This window comes from Ranitomeya imitator, chromosome 7 (assembly GCF_032444005.1).
Source record: "Ranitomeya imitator isolate aRanImi1 chromosome 7, aRanImi1.pri, whole genome shotgun sequence".
NCBI lineage: Eukaryota > Metazoa > Chordata > Amphibia > Anura > Dendrobatidae > Ranitomeya > Ranitomeya imitator.
In genome coordinates, this window is record NC_091288.1 from 204,425,783 (window position 1) to 204,446,470 (window position 20,688).

At 46.3% G+C, this 20,688-nt stretch overlaps 1 protein-coding gene across 3 annotated transcripts in view; it reads right to left on the minus strand.

The window, feature by feature from the left end:
* SBK1 (SH3 domain binding kinase 1) overlaps window positions 1-20,688 on the minus strand; it is an 84,463-nt gene that overhangs the window by 24,448 nt on the left and 39,327 nt on the right. Inside the window, exon 1 of one of the 3 annotated variants that reach the window (XM_069734515.1) lies at window positions 17,964-19,519. The exons of 1 other annotated variant lie outside the window; for it this stretch is intronic. Coding sequence is in view for 1 of the 2 variants with exons in the window: in XM_069734514.1 (XP_069590615.1) it covers window positions 16,553-16,593 (41 nt within the window). In the remaining variant the exon portion in view is untranslated. Of the gene's footprint in view, window positions 1-16,552; window positions 16,597-17,963; window positions 19,520-20,688 lie in introns of those variants that run through there. One more of the 3 variants, XM_069734514.1, reaches the window with a different exon arrangement.

A 20,688-nucleotide genomic window follows, 5' to 3' on the forward strand; every position in this document is an offset into this window, starting at 1 on the left:
CACGGTCAGGGACAAGTCACTTCCTTGTCCTCTTCAGCAAAAACAACAACAGAGAAGAATGCAGCAGGCGACACAACGGGTTACTCCATGGAGCTCTTTACACATACCGTCCCTGGCTTAGAAAGTGAAGCAGTTAACAGTCCATGCCCATTACAAATTGAATCTGACATGGAGTGCACTGACGCACAGCCACAGCCAGACTACTATGCTGGTCCTTTGACTCAGACCACAACATTGCCCTCGCAGGGTGCTGATCAAGAATCAGACCCTGATGAGACTATGTTGCCCCATCACGAACGCTATACCACCGAACGACACGGTGACACAGACGAAGTTGCGCAGGAGGTACAAGAAGAGTTATTAGATGACCCAGTTCTTGACCCCGATTGGCAGCCATTGGGGGAACAGGGTGCAGGCGGCAGCAGTTCTGAAGCAGAGGAGGAGGAGGGGCCGCAGCAGGCATCAACATCGCCACAGGTTCCATCTGCCGGGCCCGTATCTTGCCCAAAACGCGTGGCAAAGCCAAAACCTGGTGGAGGACAGCGTGGCCATCCGGTTAAAGCTCAGTCTGCAATGCCTGAAAAGGTATCCGATGCTAGAAAGAGTGCAGTCTGGCATTTTTTTAAACAACATCCAATTGATCAGCGCAAAGTCATCTGTCAAAAATGTTCTACTTCCTTAAGCAGAGGTCAGAATCTGAAAAGTCTCAATACTAGTTGCATGCATAGACATTTAACCACCATGCATTTGAAAGCTTGGACTAACTACCAAACGTCCCTTAAGGTTGTTGCACCCTCGGCCAATGAAGCTAGTCATCAACGCAACATCCCTTCCGGCAGTGTAGGACCACCATTTAGCGCACCACCTGCTGTATCTGTGCAGGTATCTTTGCCAGGCCAAAGCAGTCAGGGTCAGGGAATCACCAGTTTCGTAGTAGGAAACACTGCATCTAGGGCACCGGCGGCAACAATACCATCTCCCACCGTCTCTCAGTCTGCCATGTCCACCGGCACCCCCGCTAGTTCCACGATCTCCAGCTCTCCAGTCCAGCTCACCCTACATGAGACTATGGTTAGAAAAAGGAAATACTTAGCCTCGCATCCGCGTACACAGGGTTTGAACGCCCACATAGCTAGACTAATCTCGTTAGAGATGATGCCCTACCGGTTAGTTGAAAGCGAAGCTTTCAAAGACCTGATGGACTACGCTGTACCACGCTACGAGCTACCCAGTCGACACTTTTTTTCCAGAAAAGCCATCCCAGCCCTCCACCAGCATGTTAAAGAGCGCATCGTCCATGCACTCAGGCAATCTGTGAGCACAAAGGTGCACCTGACAACAGATGCATGGACCAGTAGGCATGGCCAGGGACGTTACGTGTCCATCACGGCACACTGGGTAAATGTGGTGGATTCAGGGTCCACAGGGGACAGCAAGTTTGGGACAGTTCTGCCTAGCCCACGGTCTAGTAAACAGTTGTCTGTAGCCGTTCGCACCCCCTCCTCCTCCTCCTCCTCGTCCTCCTGCAGAAGCAAGAGCTCGTCCACAGACCGCAGTCGCACAAACACTCCATCCGCACCTGCCACTGTTGCACACCAGGTCTCCCATTATGGGGCAGCTACTGGCATACGTCAGCAGGCTGTATTGGCTATGAAGTGTTTGGGCGACAATAGACACACCGCGGAAGTTCTGTCCGAGTTCTTGCAGCAAGAAACGCAGTCGTGGCTGGGCACTGTAGATCTTGAGGCAGGCAAGGTAGTGAGTGATAACGGAAGGAATTTCATGGCTGCCATCTCCCTTTCCCAACTGAAACACATTCCTTGCCTGGCTCACACCTTAAACCTGGTGGTGCAGTGCTTCCTGAAAAGTTATCCGGGGTTATCCGACCTGCTCCTCAAAGTGCGTGGACTTTGCGCACATATCCGCCGTTCGCCTGTACACTCCAGCCGTATGCAGACCTATCAGCGTTCTTTGAACCTTCCCCAGCATCGCCTAATCATAGACGTTGCAACAAGGTGGAACTCAACACTGCACATGCTTCAGAGACTGTGCGAACAGAGGCGGGCTGTTATGTTTTTGTGGGAGGATACACATACACGGGCAGGCAGTAGGATGGCAGACATGGAGTTGTCAGGTGTGCAGTGGTCGAAGATTCAAGACATGTGTCAAGTCCTTCAGTGTTTTGAGGAATGCACACGGCTGGTTAGTGCAGACAACGCCATAATAAGCATGAGCATCCCCCTAATGCGTCTGCTGATGCAAAGTTTGACGCACATAAAGGATCAGGCGTCTGCACCAGAGGAAGAGGAAAGCCTTGATGACAGTCAGCGATTGTCTGGTCAGGGCAGTGTACATGACGAGGTACCGGGCGAAGAGGAGGTGGAGGATGAGGAGGATGATGGGGATGAGTATATTTTTAATGAGGAAGCTTTCCCGGGGGCACGGGAAATTGGTGGCGTGGCAAGGCCGGGTTCTGGTTTTTTGAGGGACACAAGTGACGTAGATTTGCCTGCAACTGCCCCTCAACCAAGCACAACCGCAGATTTGACAACGGGAACTTTGGCCCACATGGCGGATTATGCCTTGCGTATCCTCAAAAGGGACACACGCATTACAAAAATGATGAACGATGACGATTACTGGTTGGCCTGCCTCCTTGATCCTCGCTATAAAGGCAAATTGCAAAATATTATGCCACATGAGAACTTGGAACTAATATTAGCAACAAAACAATCAACTCTTGTTGACCGTTTGCTTCTGGCATTCCCTGCACACAGCGCCCGTGATCGTTCTCACACGAGCTCCAGGGGCCAGCAGACCAGAGGTGTTAGAGGGGCAGAAATCAGAAGTGGCGTTGGACAGAGGGGTTTTCTGACCAGGTTGTGGAGTGATTTTTCTATGACCGCAGACAGGACAGGTACTGCAGCATCAATTCAAAGTGACAGGAGACAACATTTGTCCAGTATGGTTACAAACTATTTTTCATCCCTTATCGACGTTCTCCCTCAACCGTCATTCCCATTTGATTACTGGGCATCCAAATTAGACACCTGGCCAGAATTGGCAGAATATGCATTGCAGGAGCTTGCTTGCCCGGCAGCTAGTGTCCTATCAGAAAGAGTATTCAGTGCTGCAGGTTCAATACTAACAGAAAAAAGGACTCGTCTGGCTACCCAAAATGTAGATGATCTAACCTTCATTAAAATGAACCACAACTGGATTTCAAAATCTTTTGCCCCACCCTGCCCGGCTGACACCTAGCTTTCCTATGAAAAGGTCTTGCCTGTGGACTATTCTGAATGACTTTTCCAATCTCGTAATTTTCTTCACCTGATTGTCCAGCATACGACATGTTTCCACCTCACGAAATGGCCAAACTCCCCACACGGGGCCGTGCTATCGCCACTTTGCGCTTGGACCCTTGAGAGTGCTGTTTGTCTGAAGAGGTGGGTGTGGCCGCTTTTGGTCGACGGCACTGCCACTGGGTCCCTCATAGTACAATAAAGTGTCTCTGGCGGTGGTGGTGCGCACCCAACGTCAGACACACCGTTGTAATATGAGGGGCCCTGTGCCTGTACCGCCGGCCACAAGACAGTTCCCCCCCCCAGCTCAAACAGTGCTGTACCACTAGCAAAATTATCTCTCACAGCTTCACCAATGTGTAGTCTAGCCGCTGACATCCTTCAATGCCTGGCACTGACAATACCATTGTTTTGACATTTTTGTTATGTTAGGCCTTCGAAGCCTGTCTGCGGTCCCTTCTTTCTACAACTACTACACTGACCAGGCCACTGCTGGCCGTGTTACCCTGGAACCAATTTAAAAGTGCCTACAGTCAGCCCAATTTTGTTATGTTAGGCCTTCGAAGACTGTCTGCCGTCACTCCTTCCACTAGACTTCCACTGACCATACACTGCTGCCCATGTACCCCTGGAACCAATTTAAAGTGCCTACAGCCAGCCCAATTTTGTTATGTTAGGCCTTCGAAGCCTGTCTGCGGTCACTCCTTCCACTAGACTTCCACTGACCAGACCACTGCTGCCCGTGTACCCCTGGAACCAATTTAAAAGTGCCTACAGCCATGTGTTATTATTTTAGGCCTTCGATGCCTGTCTGCGGTCACTCCTTCCACTAGGCCTCCACTGACCACACCACTGCTGCCCGTGTACCCCTGGAACCAATTTAAAATTGCCTACAGCCAGCCCAATTTTTTTATTTTAGGCCTTCGATGCCTGTCTGCGGTCCATTCTTTCAACTACTACTACACTGACCAGGTCACTGCTGCCCGTGTACCCCTGGAACCAATTTAAAATTGCCTACAGCCAGCCCAATTTTTTTATTTTAGGCCTTCGATGCCTGTCTGCGGTCCATTCTTTCAACTACTACTACACTGACCAGGTCACTGCTGCCCGTGTACCCCTGGAACCAATTTAAAATTGCCTACAGCCATGTGTTATTATTTTAGGCCTTCGATGCCTGTCTGCGGTCACTCCTTCCACTAGGCCTCCACTGACCACACCACTGCTGTCCGTGTACCCCTGGAACCAATTTAAAATTGCCTACAGCCATGTGTTATTATTTTAGGCCTTCGATGCCTGTCTGCGGTCACTCCTTCCACTAGGCCTCCACTGACCACACCACTGCTGTCCGTGTACCCCTGGAACCAATTTAAAATTGCCTACAGCCATGTGTTATTATTTTAGGCCTTCGATGCCTGTCTGCGGTCACTCCTTCCACTAGACTTCCACTGACCAGACCACTGCTGCCCGTGTACCCCTGGAACCAATTTAAAAGTGCCTACAGCCAGCCCAAGTTTGTTATGTTAGGCCTTCGATGCCTGTCTGCGGTCACTCCTTCCACTAGGCCTCCACTGACCACACCACTGCTGCCCGTGTACCCCTGGAACCAATTTAAAATTGCCTACAGCCAGCCCAATTTTTTTATTTTAGGCCTTCGATGCCTGTCTGCGGTCCATTCTTTCAACTACTACTACACTGACCAGGTCACTGCTGCCCGTGTACCCCTGGAACCAATTTAAAATTGCCTACAGCCAGCCCAATTTTTTTATTTTAGGCCTTCGATGCCTGTCTGCGGTCCATTCTTTCAACTACTACTACACTGACCAGGTCACTGCTGCCCGTGTACCCCTGGAACCAATTTAAAATTGCCTACAGCCATGTGTTATTATTTTAGGCCTTCGATGCCTGTCTGCGGTCACTCCTTCCACTAGGCCTCCACTGACCACACCACTGCTGTCCGTGTACCCCTGGAACCAATTTAAAATTGCCTACAGCCATGTGTTATTATTTTAGGCCTTCGATGCCTGTCTGCGGTCACTCCTTCCACTAGGCCTCCACTGACCACACCACTGCTGTCCGTGTACCCCTGGAACCAATTTAAAATTGCCTACAGCCATGTGTTATTATTTTAGGCCTTCGATGCCTGTCTGCGGTCACTCCTTCCACTAGACTTCCACTGACCAGACCACTGCTGCCCGTGTACCCCTGGAACCAATTTAAAAGTGCCTACAGCCAGCCCAAGTTTGTTATGTTAGGCCTTCGATGCCTGTCTGCGGTCACTCCTTCCACTAGGCCTCCACTGACCACACCACTGCTGCCCGTGTACCCCTGGAACCAATTTAAAATTGCCTACAGCCAGCCCAATTTTTTTATTTTAGGCCTTCGATGCCTGTCTGCGGTCCATTCTTTCAACTACTACTACACTGACCAGGTCACTGCTGCCCGTGTACCCCTGGAACCAATTTAAAATTGCCTACAGCCAGCCCAATTTTTTTATTTTAGGCCTTCGATGCCTGTCTGCGGTCCATTCTTTCAACTACTACTACACTGACCAGGTCACTGCTGCCCGTGTACCCCTGGAACCAATTTAAAATTGCCTACAGCCATGTGTTATTATTTTAGGCCTTCGATGCCTGTCTGCGGTCACTCCTTCCACTAGGCCTCCACTGACCACACCACTGCTGTCCGTGTACCCCTGGAACCAATTTAAAATTGCCTACAGCCATGTGTTATTATTTTAGGCCTTCGATGCCTGTCTGCGGTCACTCCTTCCACTAGGCCTCCACTGACCACACCACTGCTGTCCGTGTACCCCTGGAACCAATTTAAAATTGCCTACAGCCATGTGTTATTATTTTAGGCCTTCGATGCCTGTCTGCGGTCCATTCTTTCAACTACTACTACACTGACCAGGGCACTGCTGGCCGTGTACCCCTGGAACCAACATCAGAAAATATAAAAATAAGTATTTTGCTTATAAAAAAGAAAATACTGGTGAGATATCAAATGCAGACATTTTAACATTAAAAACAAACACACAACTCTAATCTGGTACAGTACTAAAAATGGCCACCAGCTACAATTACTTTCTCCTGCAAGTAGTTAACTGAAAGTTTTTTTAAATTGAAAACACACATATGGCATCCACCGAGTGTTGTCCTGTCGCGTCTTCTTTATATTATTGCCGAGAAGATGCAAAATAATGAAAATAATAAAATCATTAATTACCAAAATAATAGAGAAAGTCAACACCACATTGCAAATAAACATTCATTCCAAATAAAGAAGCAGGGCGCGTCCGAGGGTGAGTATATACCTAATAAGAATATAATCACCCTCGGACGCGCAATGCTTATTTCCAACAGCCTTCCTTCCTAAGAATCAGCCCTTCCGTCGTGTAGAGAGACGTTGTGTTACACTCCAAGGTGTTCCCCAGGTTGCCTTTCCTGAGCTTCGATCTTCCGGCTCTCGTTTAGTAGTTCTTGGAAACTACTCTGCATTAGGCCTTCAAATTGGGTATGGGGTGTAGAGAGATGGTGTGTTCCACTCCAAGGTGTTCCCCAGGTTGCCTTTCCTGAGCTTCGATCTTCCGGCTCTCGTTTAGTAGTTGTTGGAAACTACGCTGCATTAGGCCTTCAAATTGGGTATGGGGTGTAGCGAGAGGGTGTGTTACACTCCAAGGTGTTCCCCAGGTTGCCTTTCCTGAGCTTCGATCTTCCGGCTCTCGTTTAGTAGTTCTTGGAAACTACACTGCATTAGGCCTTCAAATTGGGTATGGGGTGTAGAGAGAGGGTGTGTTACACTCCAAGGTGTTCCCCAGGTTGCCTTTCCTGAGCTTCGATCTTCCGGCTCTCGTTTAGTAGTTGTTGGAAACTACGCTGCATTAGGCCTTCAAATTGGGTATGGGGTGTAGAGAGAGGGTGTGTTACACTCTAAGGTGTTCCCCAGGTTTCCTTGCCATTGCTTCGGTCTTCCGACTCTCGTTTAGTAGTTGTAGAAAAGTACACTGCATTAGGCCATACAAAATGGGTATGGGGTGGAGAGAGATGGTGTGTTACACTCCAAGGTGTTCCCCAGGTTGCCTTTCCTGAGCTTCTATCTTCAGGCTCTCATTAAATTGTGGTTAAATGGAACAACTGCATTTGGCGTACTAGTTGGTTTGGGGCCTACTATCGGTGTCTGCCACTCCTTGCTGTTCTCCTCCACTGAACAAAGCTGTGCCGCCTGTTTACTACGGTTGCCAATTTTGAACTGCATTTCGACTACTTACTGATTTGGCCCTACTCTCTGTGTCAGCCTCTCATTCCAGTTGTCCTCCACTGCAATGCCCCCTGGTTATTCCTGTGTTACCAATTTTGAACTGCATTTAGCCCACTTTCTTCTTTGGGCCTATATCTGTGTTTCCACTTCATCGTGCCCATTGCCCAGCCAGTGATAGATGAGTCTGCTGGTACATTGACCCATAACGCAACATTCCCCGTGCACGCTACACAACAACATTGTGACCCTGCTGAAAGTCAGGTTGCTCTTCCCGCATACCATACCACCTTACACGGGGACAAAGAGGAAGGTGCAGATGAAAGTGCAGGTTCCTTCATCAGGTGGGGGGAGGAATACTAGTTGGCGACGTCACTGGCACAGGGCCTCTCATAGTACGCAAAAGTGTTGCTGCCGGTGGGAGGCGCCCCCGCCGTGCAAACACACCGCTGTACTTTGAGGGGCCCTGTGCCAGTGCCAATGCCAACGAGTGGGCCCCCCCTGCTTGCTCAGGTTCACAGCACTTGCAAAGTTGAAATACTTACCTCTCCCTGCTCCACTGCCGTGACGTGGTCCAGATTTCCTGGGCCCACTAATTACTTGAACCAGCCCTACCCCCCACAACTTTAGCCAAATGACCCCCAATTTCAAATGCCTTCCAATTATTATAAGGTAAATTACGCTTGACAAGCTTCATTAAGAAGAATGGATGGTTTTGACATTAAAATGGCCACTCTAGGTGTTTTCCTGGCCCCCACTCACTGCCGACTATGCTGCCCCATTGACTTGCATTGGGTTTCGTGTTTCGGTCGATCCCGACTTTACGTCATAATCGGCCGATTTCACTCGACCCGACTTTGGACATAGTCGGGTTTCGCAAAACCCGGCTCGACTCTAAAAAGGTCAAGGTCGCTCAACTCTAGACATCACTGCACCCAAGTAGGGACGTCACTGCACCCAAGTAGGGACGTCACTGCATCCAAGTAGTGACATCACTGCACCCAAGTAGGGACGTCACTGCACCCAAGTAGGGACGTCACTGCATCCAAGTAGGGACATCACTGCACCCAAGTAGGGACATCACTGCACCCAAGTAGGGACATCACTGCACCCAAGTAGGGACGTCACTGCACCCAAGTAGGGACGTCACTGCACCCAAGTAGGGATGTCATTGCACCCAAGTAGGGACGTCACTGCACCCAAGTAGGGACGTCACTGCATCCAAGTAGGGATGTCATTGAACCCAAGTAGGGATGTCACTGCATCCAAGTAGGGACATCACTGCACCCAAGTAGGGACATCACTGCACCCAAGTAGGGACATCACTGCACCCAAGTAGGGACATCACTGCACCCAAGTAGGGACGTCACTGCACCCAAGTAGGGATGTCATTGCACCCAAGTAGGGACGTCACTGCACCCAAGTAGGGACGTCACTGTACCCAAGTAGGGACGTCACTGCATCCAAGTAGTGACTTCACTGCACCCAAGTAGGGACATCAATGCATACAAGTAGGGACATCACTGCATACAAGTAGTGACTTCACTGCACCCAAGTAGGGACATAAGTGCACCCAATTAATGACATCACTGCATCCAAGTAATTACATCACTGCATCCAAGTAGTAAAGGAAATAATGGTGTGTATTCAGGTCAGAGGTAAGTAGGTGCTGGTAAAACAGACCGTGTGGTCCAAAACAGTCCAATATCAAAAATTACCGCACACTTGAAGCTGGTATGATGCAAATATATAACAAGTTTATTGTGTTCACAAAACAGGTTGCCACAAAAAGGAAACAAGAAGTGCAGATAGAAACCCAACGTTTCGACCCTCCCGGGCCTTATTCATGGGGTTACTTGATGCACGCTAGGATACATATGTAGGTGGCAGGCATAGGGTAGGAGGGCAAGTCCCTTGGTATATAAGCTGTCGCTTTACCTGGAACAGGCTGGGAATATGCTGTTTTGTAATGCAAAGCGATAGTGGCACACAGAGGCTGTGACATCCGTAGTGGGCCTGTGTATAGCTGGATGACCCGTGCAGGCAGCGCTCCTGAGGCTTGTAGTGACGTAAATGGAGGGTGCTGGATGAGCGGCGGAGTTCTTAGCGCACAAGTTGGCCAATTTGTGTATTTCCATGGGTTTAGAGTTGCAAATGGTCAAACAGAAATTGGCCAATTTGGGAATATAATCCGTGAACTACCACGATCCAATGTGGCCAGATTTTTGCTACCATGTGCAGACTCCAGGGTCGCCTCTCCGGCCCTCCATACTTGACCGTCTCTCGGCTCCGCTGTACCTTGACAATCAGTACATTTGACAGCGTGCCACTATTTCACGCTATGAGATTGATCCGTCAAATGTACAAGCTGACAAGGCTCAGTACAGCTCGGAGGCCGCCAAGCATGCGGGAGAACGGAGAAAACCCTGAGCTGGACCATCGCTGGAGATGTCACTTTACGTTTAAAGAAACTGTACCCTAAAAAAAGCTAAAAAAATATATAATAAATAAATTTCTGATCCTATTCACTATAATAGGACCACGTGACTTTGTCTTGTACTCATCATCGCCCCCTGCTGGAAAAGGCAATTTGCAAGGGATGACGCGAGGAAAGGGGAAGAAGTAGCAGCTGTGCGGTAAAATGACTGTCACTTTTCAAGCCTATTGATCCAATGGTTCTATCATCCTATACGAGAGAAGTATTTCATTATAAATTGTTGTTACATATTAATCCTTAAAGGGGTTGTCCACTATTCGGACATCAAAATTCTCACTCATAATAGTCCCCTTTATAAAATAAAGAAAACAGCCTGTATTCACCTCCGTTGCTGGCTGCGTCTGCAACGTATCTCCGTTCACCAATATATTGAAGACATGAGAACTGCTGCTGCTCTCTGACTTCCTTGGAAGGAAGTGAGACCATTAGCAGCAGCTGATTGACTGCAGTGCTCACGTGACATAACGTCATGCGTGCCCCTCACTGGAATGGTGCCGGCCCCAGAGGTGAGTATAGACTGTTTCTTATTATACATGGTGGACTATAGTAATTGAGAAGAGGTTGTCTGAATAGTGGACAATCCCTTTAAAGGGGACCTTTCACTCGTCTTAAATATGAAGTTTCTTTACCTGGTGTAATAGCTGCTGTTCTCCTGAATCCGGCGATGTTTTTCTTTTCTCCCTACGCCTCTCCGTTCCTGAGATACGGCCTCTTCTTCCGAGTATATAAATCTAGCCTTGTCAGCAAGTGGGCGTGGTCCTAAATTACCTGTGGGCGTGTTTTGTACGGCCCTACCCAGTTGGCTAACAAGACTAGTTTTACATACAGGGAAGAGGAGGGCGTATCTCAGGAACGGAGGGGCGCAGGAACAAAAGGAAAACATCGCCGGATTCAGGAGAACAGCGGCATTTACACCAGGCAAAACCCTCCACATATATCTATATTTATATATTAAAAAAAAAAGATTAATTTCTTATACAAAGACCAATCAGTGCGGCCTGACTGCACCTACAGGGCCACTGCTCTGTTTTAAATTGACCGTCTATACTAGTTCTCAGGATTGGTGGAGGTCCTATAGGACGGACCGCTCCACTGTGAGAGGTGGATATAGCTTTTATAGCACTTTTCGTAAATAAGGGTTTTCAGTGGAGATATATCAATTAAATTTAAAAAATCCTACAGGCGCCATATATGACCCCAGCCTAATTAGCCAACCACGTAACGTGCCATCCCGCCATCGCTACTGCCCTCACTGCAGGGTAATCTATTGAACCGCCTTTTCGTGATGGCTGCTCAGAATTTTTTTTTTGGCTAACTTATTTGAAAAATTTTCAATCTCGGTCACCGTGTGCTGATGGGCACAAAAAAGAATTCCCTTAATGAGTGTCCTGTGGATGATGAGGGTACAGAGAGCCCTTCATGCGGCTTCGTGCACAATTGGAACCCCGAGCCTCTTTGATATATAGGATTCTAGTACAGTCAGTCCTCTCGTCGCCATCGCCCTGCGGAGGGAGAGCGCTGGGAAAAATGAGGCATATTGAATTCCGTCCTCGGCCTCATTGTCTGCAAAGTGTCAGGTTCCTGAACGTCTCAGATATTACACATATCACATAACAGTAGCATTAACCCTTAGAATACAGCAACAGGCAGGGACACCGCCTGCACTCGGGGTCACCTGTAGAGGTCTAGTCAAAACTGGCAATATAGAGGCATCATGGCTCCAACGTTTGAGCAATGGAAAGACCTCCCGAGCTTCTTCCTGGTTGTCAGGGAATAGTAGAGGCGAGTATTGTTTTTTTTCTTGCTATTTTTGTATGTTTTCTGACATTTTTATTTTTTTTCCCCTAAAGGTCGGATAAGCCCTTTAAATAATAAAGGTCAGCTGTCACTAGAGGGAGCTCGCTGCATAGTCTCCTATTGAATTAAATGATGACTCGGTATTCACTGAGCTCCCCCTAGTGGTGACACAAGTCGCCAGATATCAGATAGAATACAGTACACGCTACACAGAAATCCGCTTATTCTGGACGGTACAGAGCACAAGATATAATGTAGTCACATAATATGATAACTGTTGATATGGCATATATACACAAGCGGTACACATACAATCCTACTTCTTGTGGATCAATGCTAGCAATGACCATTACAGGTCAGCACCTATACACACGCATATACATATACACGGCATAAACTCAGCATATACATATACACGGCATAAACTCAGCATATACATATACACGGCATAAACTCAGCATATACATATACACGGCATAAACTCAGCATATACATATACACGGCATAAACTCAGCATATACATATACACGGCATAAACTCAGCATATACATATACACGGCATAAACTCAGCATATACATATACACGGCATAAACTCAGCATATACATATACACGGCATAAACTCAGCATATACATACACATGGCATAAACTCAGCATATACATACACACGGCATAAACTCAGCATATACATACACATGGCATAAACTCAGCATATACATACACACGGCATAAATTCAGCATATACATATACACGGCATAAACTCAACATATACATACACACGGCATAAATTCAGCATATACATACACACGGCATAAACTCAGCATATACATACACACGGCATAAACTCAGCATATACATACACACGGCATAAATTCAGCATATACATGTATACGGCATAAACTCAGCATATACATACACACGGCATAAACTCAGCATATACATACCATGGCATAAACTCAGCATATACATGTACATGGCATAAACTCAGCATATACATACCATGGCATAAACTCAGCATATACATGTACACGACATAAACTCTACATATACACGGCATAAACTCAGCATATACATGTACACGGCATAAACTCAGCATATACATACACACGGCATAAACTCAGCATATACATGTACACGGCATAAACTCAGCATATACATATACACGGCATAAACTCAGCATATACATGTACACGGCATAAACTCAGCATATACATACACACGGCATAAACTCAGCATATACATGTACACGGCATAAACTCAGCATATACATGTACATATTCACAGCATAAACTTGGTATATACATATGCACATACCTATGCATGGAATATGTATATACAAATACATGACACAAACTCTACTTATACACACATAGACATATACATGGCATAATCTCGGCATATACAGCTCTGGCAAAAATGAAGAGACCACCACATCAAATCCCTGTCATGGCCGCCCAATCTCCAGACCTGAACCCCATTGAAAACCTCTGGAATGTAATCAAGAGGATGATGAATGGTCACAAGCCATCAAACTAAGAAGAACTGCTGACATTTTTGTACCAGGAGAGGCATAAGATCTCCCCAAAAACTGTGTGAAAGACTGGTGGAAAGCATGCCAAGACGCATGAAAGCTGTGACTAAAAATCATGGTTATTCCACAAAATATTGATTTCTGAACTCTTCCTGAGGTAAAACATTAGTATTGTTGTTTCTAAATGATTATGAGCTTGTTTTCTTTGCATTATTTGAGGTCTGAAAGCACTGGGTTTTTTTTGTAATTTTGACCATTTTTCTTTGTCAGAAAAAAAAAATACAAAATGTATTGGAACTTCGGAGACGTTGTCAGAAGTTTATAGATTAAAAGAACAATTTACATTTTACTCAAAAATATACCTATAAAGAGAAAAATCAGACAAACTGAACATTTTGCAGTGATCTCTTAATATACACATACATATACACGGCATAAATTTGGCATGTAAACGTAAATGTGCATGAGAAAAACATACATACTTACATGGCATAACCTCGGCATGTACATACACACAGGAATATACATGGTGTAAATGTGTCATATACATATACACGGTATGAGCTCAGCAAATAGATATACACCTTGACATATACATATATACCTCAGTACATACACATACATATACACCTCAGCATATACATATACACGGTATGAGCGCAGCAAATAGATATACACCTTGACATATACATATATACATGCATACCTCAGTACATATACATACTTATACACCTCAGCATATACATATACACCTCGTCACATACACATAAATATACACTTCAGCATATACACCACAGCATATACATATACACCTCAGCATATACATGCACACATACCTATACACCTCAGCATATACATATAAACATACATATATACCTCAGCATATACATACACACATACATATACACCTCAGCATATACATACACACATACATATACACCTCGGCATATACATAAACACATAAATATACACATACATATACCTCAGCATATACATATACACCTCACTATATACATACACACAAACATATACACCTCAGCATATACATACACACATACGCATACACCTCAACATATACATATACACATAAATATAAACCACAGCGCATATATATATATATATATATATATATATATATATATATACACATACGGTATCTACTATATAATTGTCTAAAGGTCACTTCCGTCTGTCTGTCCCGGATATTCATTGGTCGCGACCTCTGTCTGTGATGGAAATCCAAGTCGCTGATTGGTCTCGCCAGCTGCCTGTCATGGCTGCCGTGGCCAATCAGCGACAGCCACAGTCCGATTAGTCCCTCCCTACTCCCTGCAGTCAGTGCCCACTCCATACTCCCCGCAGTCAGTGCCCGGCGCCCGGTCCATACTCCCCGCAGTCAGTGCCCGGCGCCCGCTCCATACTCCCCGCAGTCAGTGCCCGGCGCCCGCTCCATACTCCCCGCAGTCAGTGCCCGGCGCCCGGTCCATACTCCCCGCAGTCAGTGCCCGGCGCCCGCTCCATACTCCCCGCAGTCAGTGCCCGGGCGCCCGCTCCATACTCCCCGCAGTCAGTGCCCGACGCCCGCTCCATACTCCCCTCCAGTCACCGCTCACACAGGGTTAATGCCAGCTATTAACCCTGTGTGACCAAGTTTTTACTATTGATGCTGCCTATCCAGCATCAATAGTAAAAAGATCTCATGTAAAAAATAATAAAAAAACAAAAAAAACTGCTATTCTCACCTTCTGTAGTCCAACTATGCGCTCCCGCCTGCCGCCAGCTTCCTATCCCAGAGATGTATTGCGAAATTACCCAGAAGGCTTAGCGGTCTCACGAGACCGCTAAGTGATCTGGGTAATTTCGCAATACATCCTGGGAACGCAAGATGGCGGCAGCCGCGCGCATCGCCAGAGGTTCGCTGGATCTACGCTGGATCCTGCCGGGTGAGTATATAACTATTTTTTATTTTAATTATTTTTTTTAACAGGGATATGGTGCCCACACTGCTAAATACTACGTGGGCTGTGTTAGATACTGCGTGGCTGCTATATACTACTTGGCCAGTGTTATATACTATGTGGGCTGTGTTCTATACTGCGTGGGCTGTGCTATATATTACGTGGGCAGTGTTATATACTACGTGGCTGCTATATACTGCGTGGGCAGTGTTATATACTACGTGGCTGCTATATACTATGTGGGCAGTGTTATATACTGTGTGGGCTGCGTTATATACTACATGGCTGCTATATACTACTTGGGCAGTGTTATATACTACGTGGCTGTGTTACATACTGCGCGCTATATACTACGTGGCCACTGTTAGATACTATGTGGGCTGTGTTATATATTACGTGGGCTGTGTTATACATTACATGGCCAGTGTTACATACTACGTGGGCTGTGTTATATACTGTGTGGCTGCTATATACTGCGTGGCTGCTATATACTGTGTGGGCTGTGTTATATACTACGTGGGCAGTGTTATTTACTGCGTGGCCTATATTAACGCATCGGGTATTCTACAATATGTATGTATGTATATAGCAGCCACTTGGTATATACCACAGGCCACGTAGTACTCCTATATACTACGTGGCCTGTGCTATATACTATGTGGCTGCTATATACATACATACATATTCTAGAATACCCGATGTGTTAGAATCGGGCCACCATCTAGTATATATATATATATATATATATATATATGTACAGTATATATATATATACACACACACCTCAGCATATAAACATACCTATACACCTGAACATATACACATACATGTACACCTCTGCATATACAGATACATCCAGCATATACACATACATATACTGTACATCTAAACATATACATATATACCTCTGTATATACACATACATATACACCTCCGCATATACACAAATCCACTTACATAGCTTAAACAATTTCCTGAAATTCTAGCATCGATAGTGGAATAATCACACATGATAAACATCATTCATCAGTCACCGTCATCTACACGCCTCATATCAGACAATAATAACATCATCCTGTACCACTCGGATGATACTGAACATGGACCGAAAAATATTACTTATAAATACACCGTCCCAATAAAATGTAGTTGCATGCTAAACGGGCAGACCCCAGCTACATTCATTCCCATTATCCGGAGCATGATACTCACTTGGGGAGATCTCCGTATACACAAGAGCCAGGTCTGCACATTGTGCATCTGGGTAATAAAGTATATACCCCCCACCTCCATTATGGCGCCTCACCTCAGCACACACCCAGCTGTAGATGGCCCCCAGAGCTATCGCACACCTGTACAGACAGCACTCCAAACAGACCCCGGGGGGATGATTTCTAGTGACATGTGAATAAACCTGCCAGGGTAAAATGACACCTGAGGTCCAGACCTGAGGTCTATCGTCTATTCCATTCCTGCCCATAAGAAAAATGGCGTCTAACGCTTCCAGACCCCCAATGTCATTCCGAAATTGTATACCTTTTATTATTAGACCACTCTTATAATATCAAAATTGCGCCGATTAATTCTAATCTATATAGTAGTCTGATACCTATAGGCAGTTGACTTATTAGTCGTGCCTTTGTTGCCATGATTTCGCCCATTGTCTTTGTTTTCTTGGAGACAAAGCAATGTTGTGAGACATTTTTCAAGATGGCTGACACGCAGAGTTTTCTGTGTATCCCTGACAACGTCCACATTCAGATATATCCTGAATGGAGCGAATTGTACTATTAGTAGTAGGAAAGCCTATATACATATGTGGGCAGATATTACAGTAGGGTCCATTCACTGCCATTATATGTGATACTCTATTATAGGCGTAAAGGGGTCAAAGATCTGAATAATGGTGCTCCACAGACGAGTGACTACTAGGAGTACGGGGCCTTGTCATTGATGTACAGTCCTCACAATGCTGCGGAGCAGCGCTCCCTCCGCAGACACGGTGCTGCCCTGTAGGTGTCATTCACAGCCATACACACAGGCCTTGTGTGTGTCCGCCACATACACGCCGTGAGAGTGACATTGCAGACCGGCCTCGCCATGTCCCAGACACTTATGTACACAAGAATGCTCAGATTTTCCAGGATAGAACGACAGGGCTTCACTAATGTCAGTCAATGTACGAGTCCGTATCCTATAAGTGTTAAATGACCCATATCCAACATTACAGAGAACGGGAGGGATCGATGTCGGTTTTTATAGCAATGCCCCCCTATAGAAGTAACGCTCTGCAGGCCTCAACATGGCTCACAGGAGATCTGATGGTCTGCAGTTGCTGGGCAGAAAAGTGTTAACGTGGTGATATTCCTTCTGGATTTCGCACATAACAAGAGGTTAATGGGTTAAGTTGTGGTTTGAGGCGTGCAAAGGGTTAATCGGGCACCAAAGCTTATGACTGGGTCACATATGGGGGCATCTTATGCAATGGTTTTGGAAATTTTAGTGACCACGAATGTATCTGCTAAGGGGTTAATAGGGTATGCTGGATTCTGATGATATTATATATAGGATATAGGGTGGGAGGGATGCGTTATAAAAGGGTTATATATAGGGGCTGTCTTACCTGTATGGAGTAGTGTTCAGATTGTAGGTAGGAGCCCACCCCAGACTTCTCTCATCCCGTGTCCTGGAGGGTCTTCTGTACCAGTATGAATGGTCCGGTCACACATCAGACTAGTGCATCCCAGCTCTGCCTCCTGTCACTTCCATAGGCCGGGCCTCTCCTAACAGGTCGTCTGCCACCCCGTCCCCCCGAGCACAGAGCCAGTGATACAGCAGCACAGCCTGCCGTCTACCTGCACAATCTGTATTCACCACCATCTATTCCTCCGCCCGTCTGTGTCCTCCAAAGTCACTGCCGCTATTATGTGCTTATCCTATATCTATACTGTCCCATCTATATCCTATATCCCGCCTCTCCTTTGTCCCTATCCGATACACCTGTCCTACCCAACTCTATTTCTGTTTTCCTATATCCCTGTGCTATTCCCAAACCTATATCTTTACTTCTTTGTCCTTATCCTATATCCCTGTCCTATACCATTTCATTTGTCCGTACCCGATATCCTGGTCCTATTCCGTCTCCTTTGTTCGTACCCGATATCCCGGTCCTATTTCATCTCCTTTGTTCGTACCCGATGTCCCGGTCCTATTTCGTCTCCTTTGTCCGGACCCTATATCCCGGTCGTATTCTGTCTCCTTTGTGTGGACCCTATATCCCTGTCCTATACCATCTCATTTGTTCGTACCCTATATCCCGGTCCTATTCCGTTTCCTTTGTCCGGTCTGTACCCTATATCCCGGTCCTATTCCGTCTCCTTTGTCCGGTCTGTACCCTATATCCCGGTCCTATTCCGTCTCCTTTGTCCAGTCTGTACCCTATATCCCGGTCCTATTCCGTCTTCTTTGTCCGGTCTGTACTCTATATCCCGATCCTATTCCGTCTCCTTTGTCCGTACCCTATATCCCGGTCCTATTCCGTCTCCTTTGTCCGTACCCTATATCCCGGTCCTATTCCCTCTCCTTTGTCCGGTCTGTACTCTATATCCCGGTCCTATTCCATCTCCTTTGTCCGGTCTGTACTCTATATCCCGGTCCTATTCCGTCTCCTTTGTCCGTACCCTATATCCCGGCCCTATTCCGTCTCCTTTGTCCGGTCTGTACCCTATATCCGGACCTATTCTGTCTCCTTTGTCCGTACCCTATATCCCGGCCCTATTCTGTCTCCTTTGTCCGTACCCTATATCCCAGCCTTTCTCCCCCTCCTGCATGTGAATCCTATATGTCGGTATTTCTGTACACTCCTGTGTCCATCTCCCATATCCTTTGCCCCAATCCCCGTCCTTTGCTCTTTGTCCGTCTCCGTCTCTATATTCCGGTCTCCCTCTTCTGCATCCTTTACCCTTGCGTCTGGATCTTATACCTCCTTCCTGCTGTGTATTCTAGCTCTTCGCTCTTTCTGCTTTCCTCGGTGGCCTCGCTTTTGTCATTCCTCTGTAATCCCCAGCCTGAGTCTTGGTTTCGCACTCCCTTGTTCTTCCCGTATCCCTCCCTGTATCCTTCTTTCTCTGTCTCTTTTCTGTGGCAGAGTCTCTCCTCCCTGTTTATCCTCTCTGCCTCCCCCTCCCCTGTGCTGTATCCCGTCTCTCTCTTCTGATCTCCTTCCTTCCACCACCTTCTCCTCTATGTCCACATCTCCCTCTCTGTCCTGTGATAACCTTGTGTCCCTCTGGCTGACACTCTAATTAACCCCATTAGTCCCTTACCAATTCCTATAGTCACCCTCCCAATGTCCACCTGTCTGCGGCTCACCTGTATACCTTATCTGCTGCCTTCAATCAGATGATGGACCCCCCCACCCTGATCTCTCTTTATGAATGGATCTCTCCAAGCTCCAATGTTGGGGTATGCTCGGTGCCCATATATTATTCTGCACCCCTATTATTTTATTCCACAGCTTGGCACCCCACTAATCATTTCTTCTCCATATCATGTGACAGACAGCAGCTGGGTCCTAGAGGCAGAATGTTAGTTTCTAGGTCAACTGTGCGGGAGGGAGGGACGTAAGCGTGTGTGCGCTGTCTCTTTAACAGCAGGTGTTTTGAGCTTTCCTTAACTCCTTCCTCACCTCTCGCCTTATAATTAAAAGATTGGAGCCTCCCCGAATCATAAATCCCACCCCTGTATTTACAAATGCCCACTTAATGTAGGAGCGTCTGCAATATAGCGCAATAACGATAATATACAGAACAGATGCTCTTATTGTGTACTGACATCGTACCCGAGCCTATTATATGCTTCAGTTGTGCCTTTTTATTTGCTCATCTGTCCATATTTGACCCGTGGAGTTTTACGTGCGCTCCTTTAAGGGTGGATGTAAACATTACATAGCTGTTGACTGAATAATAGTTTGAGTAATCAGCTTATTTCTGTTAAAAACAAAGATAAGCGGTTGGCATATACAGGCATTGTGCTGCTTATCTCCGAGAAAGGATCTGGCAAGAGCAAATTCACTTTATTATTATTGTCATACACCTTAAAGGGCTATTTTCATTTTCGTAAATGGATATTTTCAGATAAGACTTGTTAAAACAAGCACTTAGCAATTTATTGCTTATTAAAATTTGCAGCCCTTCTTGAGATATTAACACTTTTCTTTTGTTTACAACTCGTTGCCTAGGTGACCGACCACCGATGCTGTCTAGCTTGTAAACACTGCTCTGAAGCTGGCTGGGATTAAGAGGTAACAGCGCGCTCCAGAGATCCAAATTTTCAAAACAGTGCTTACA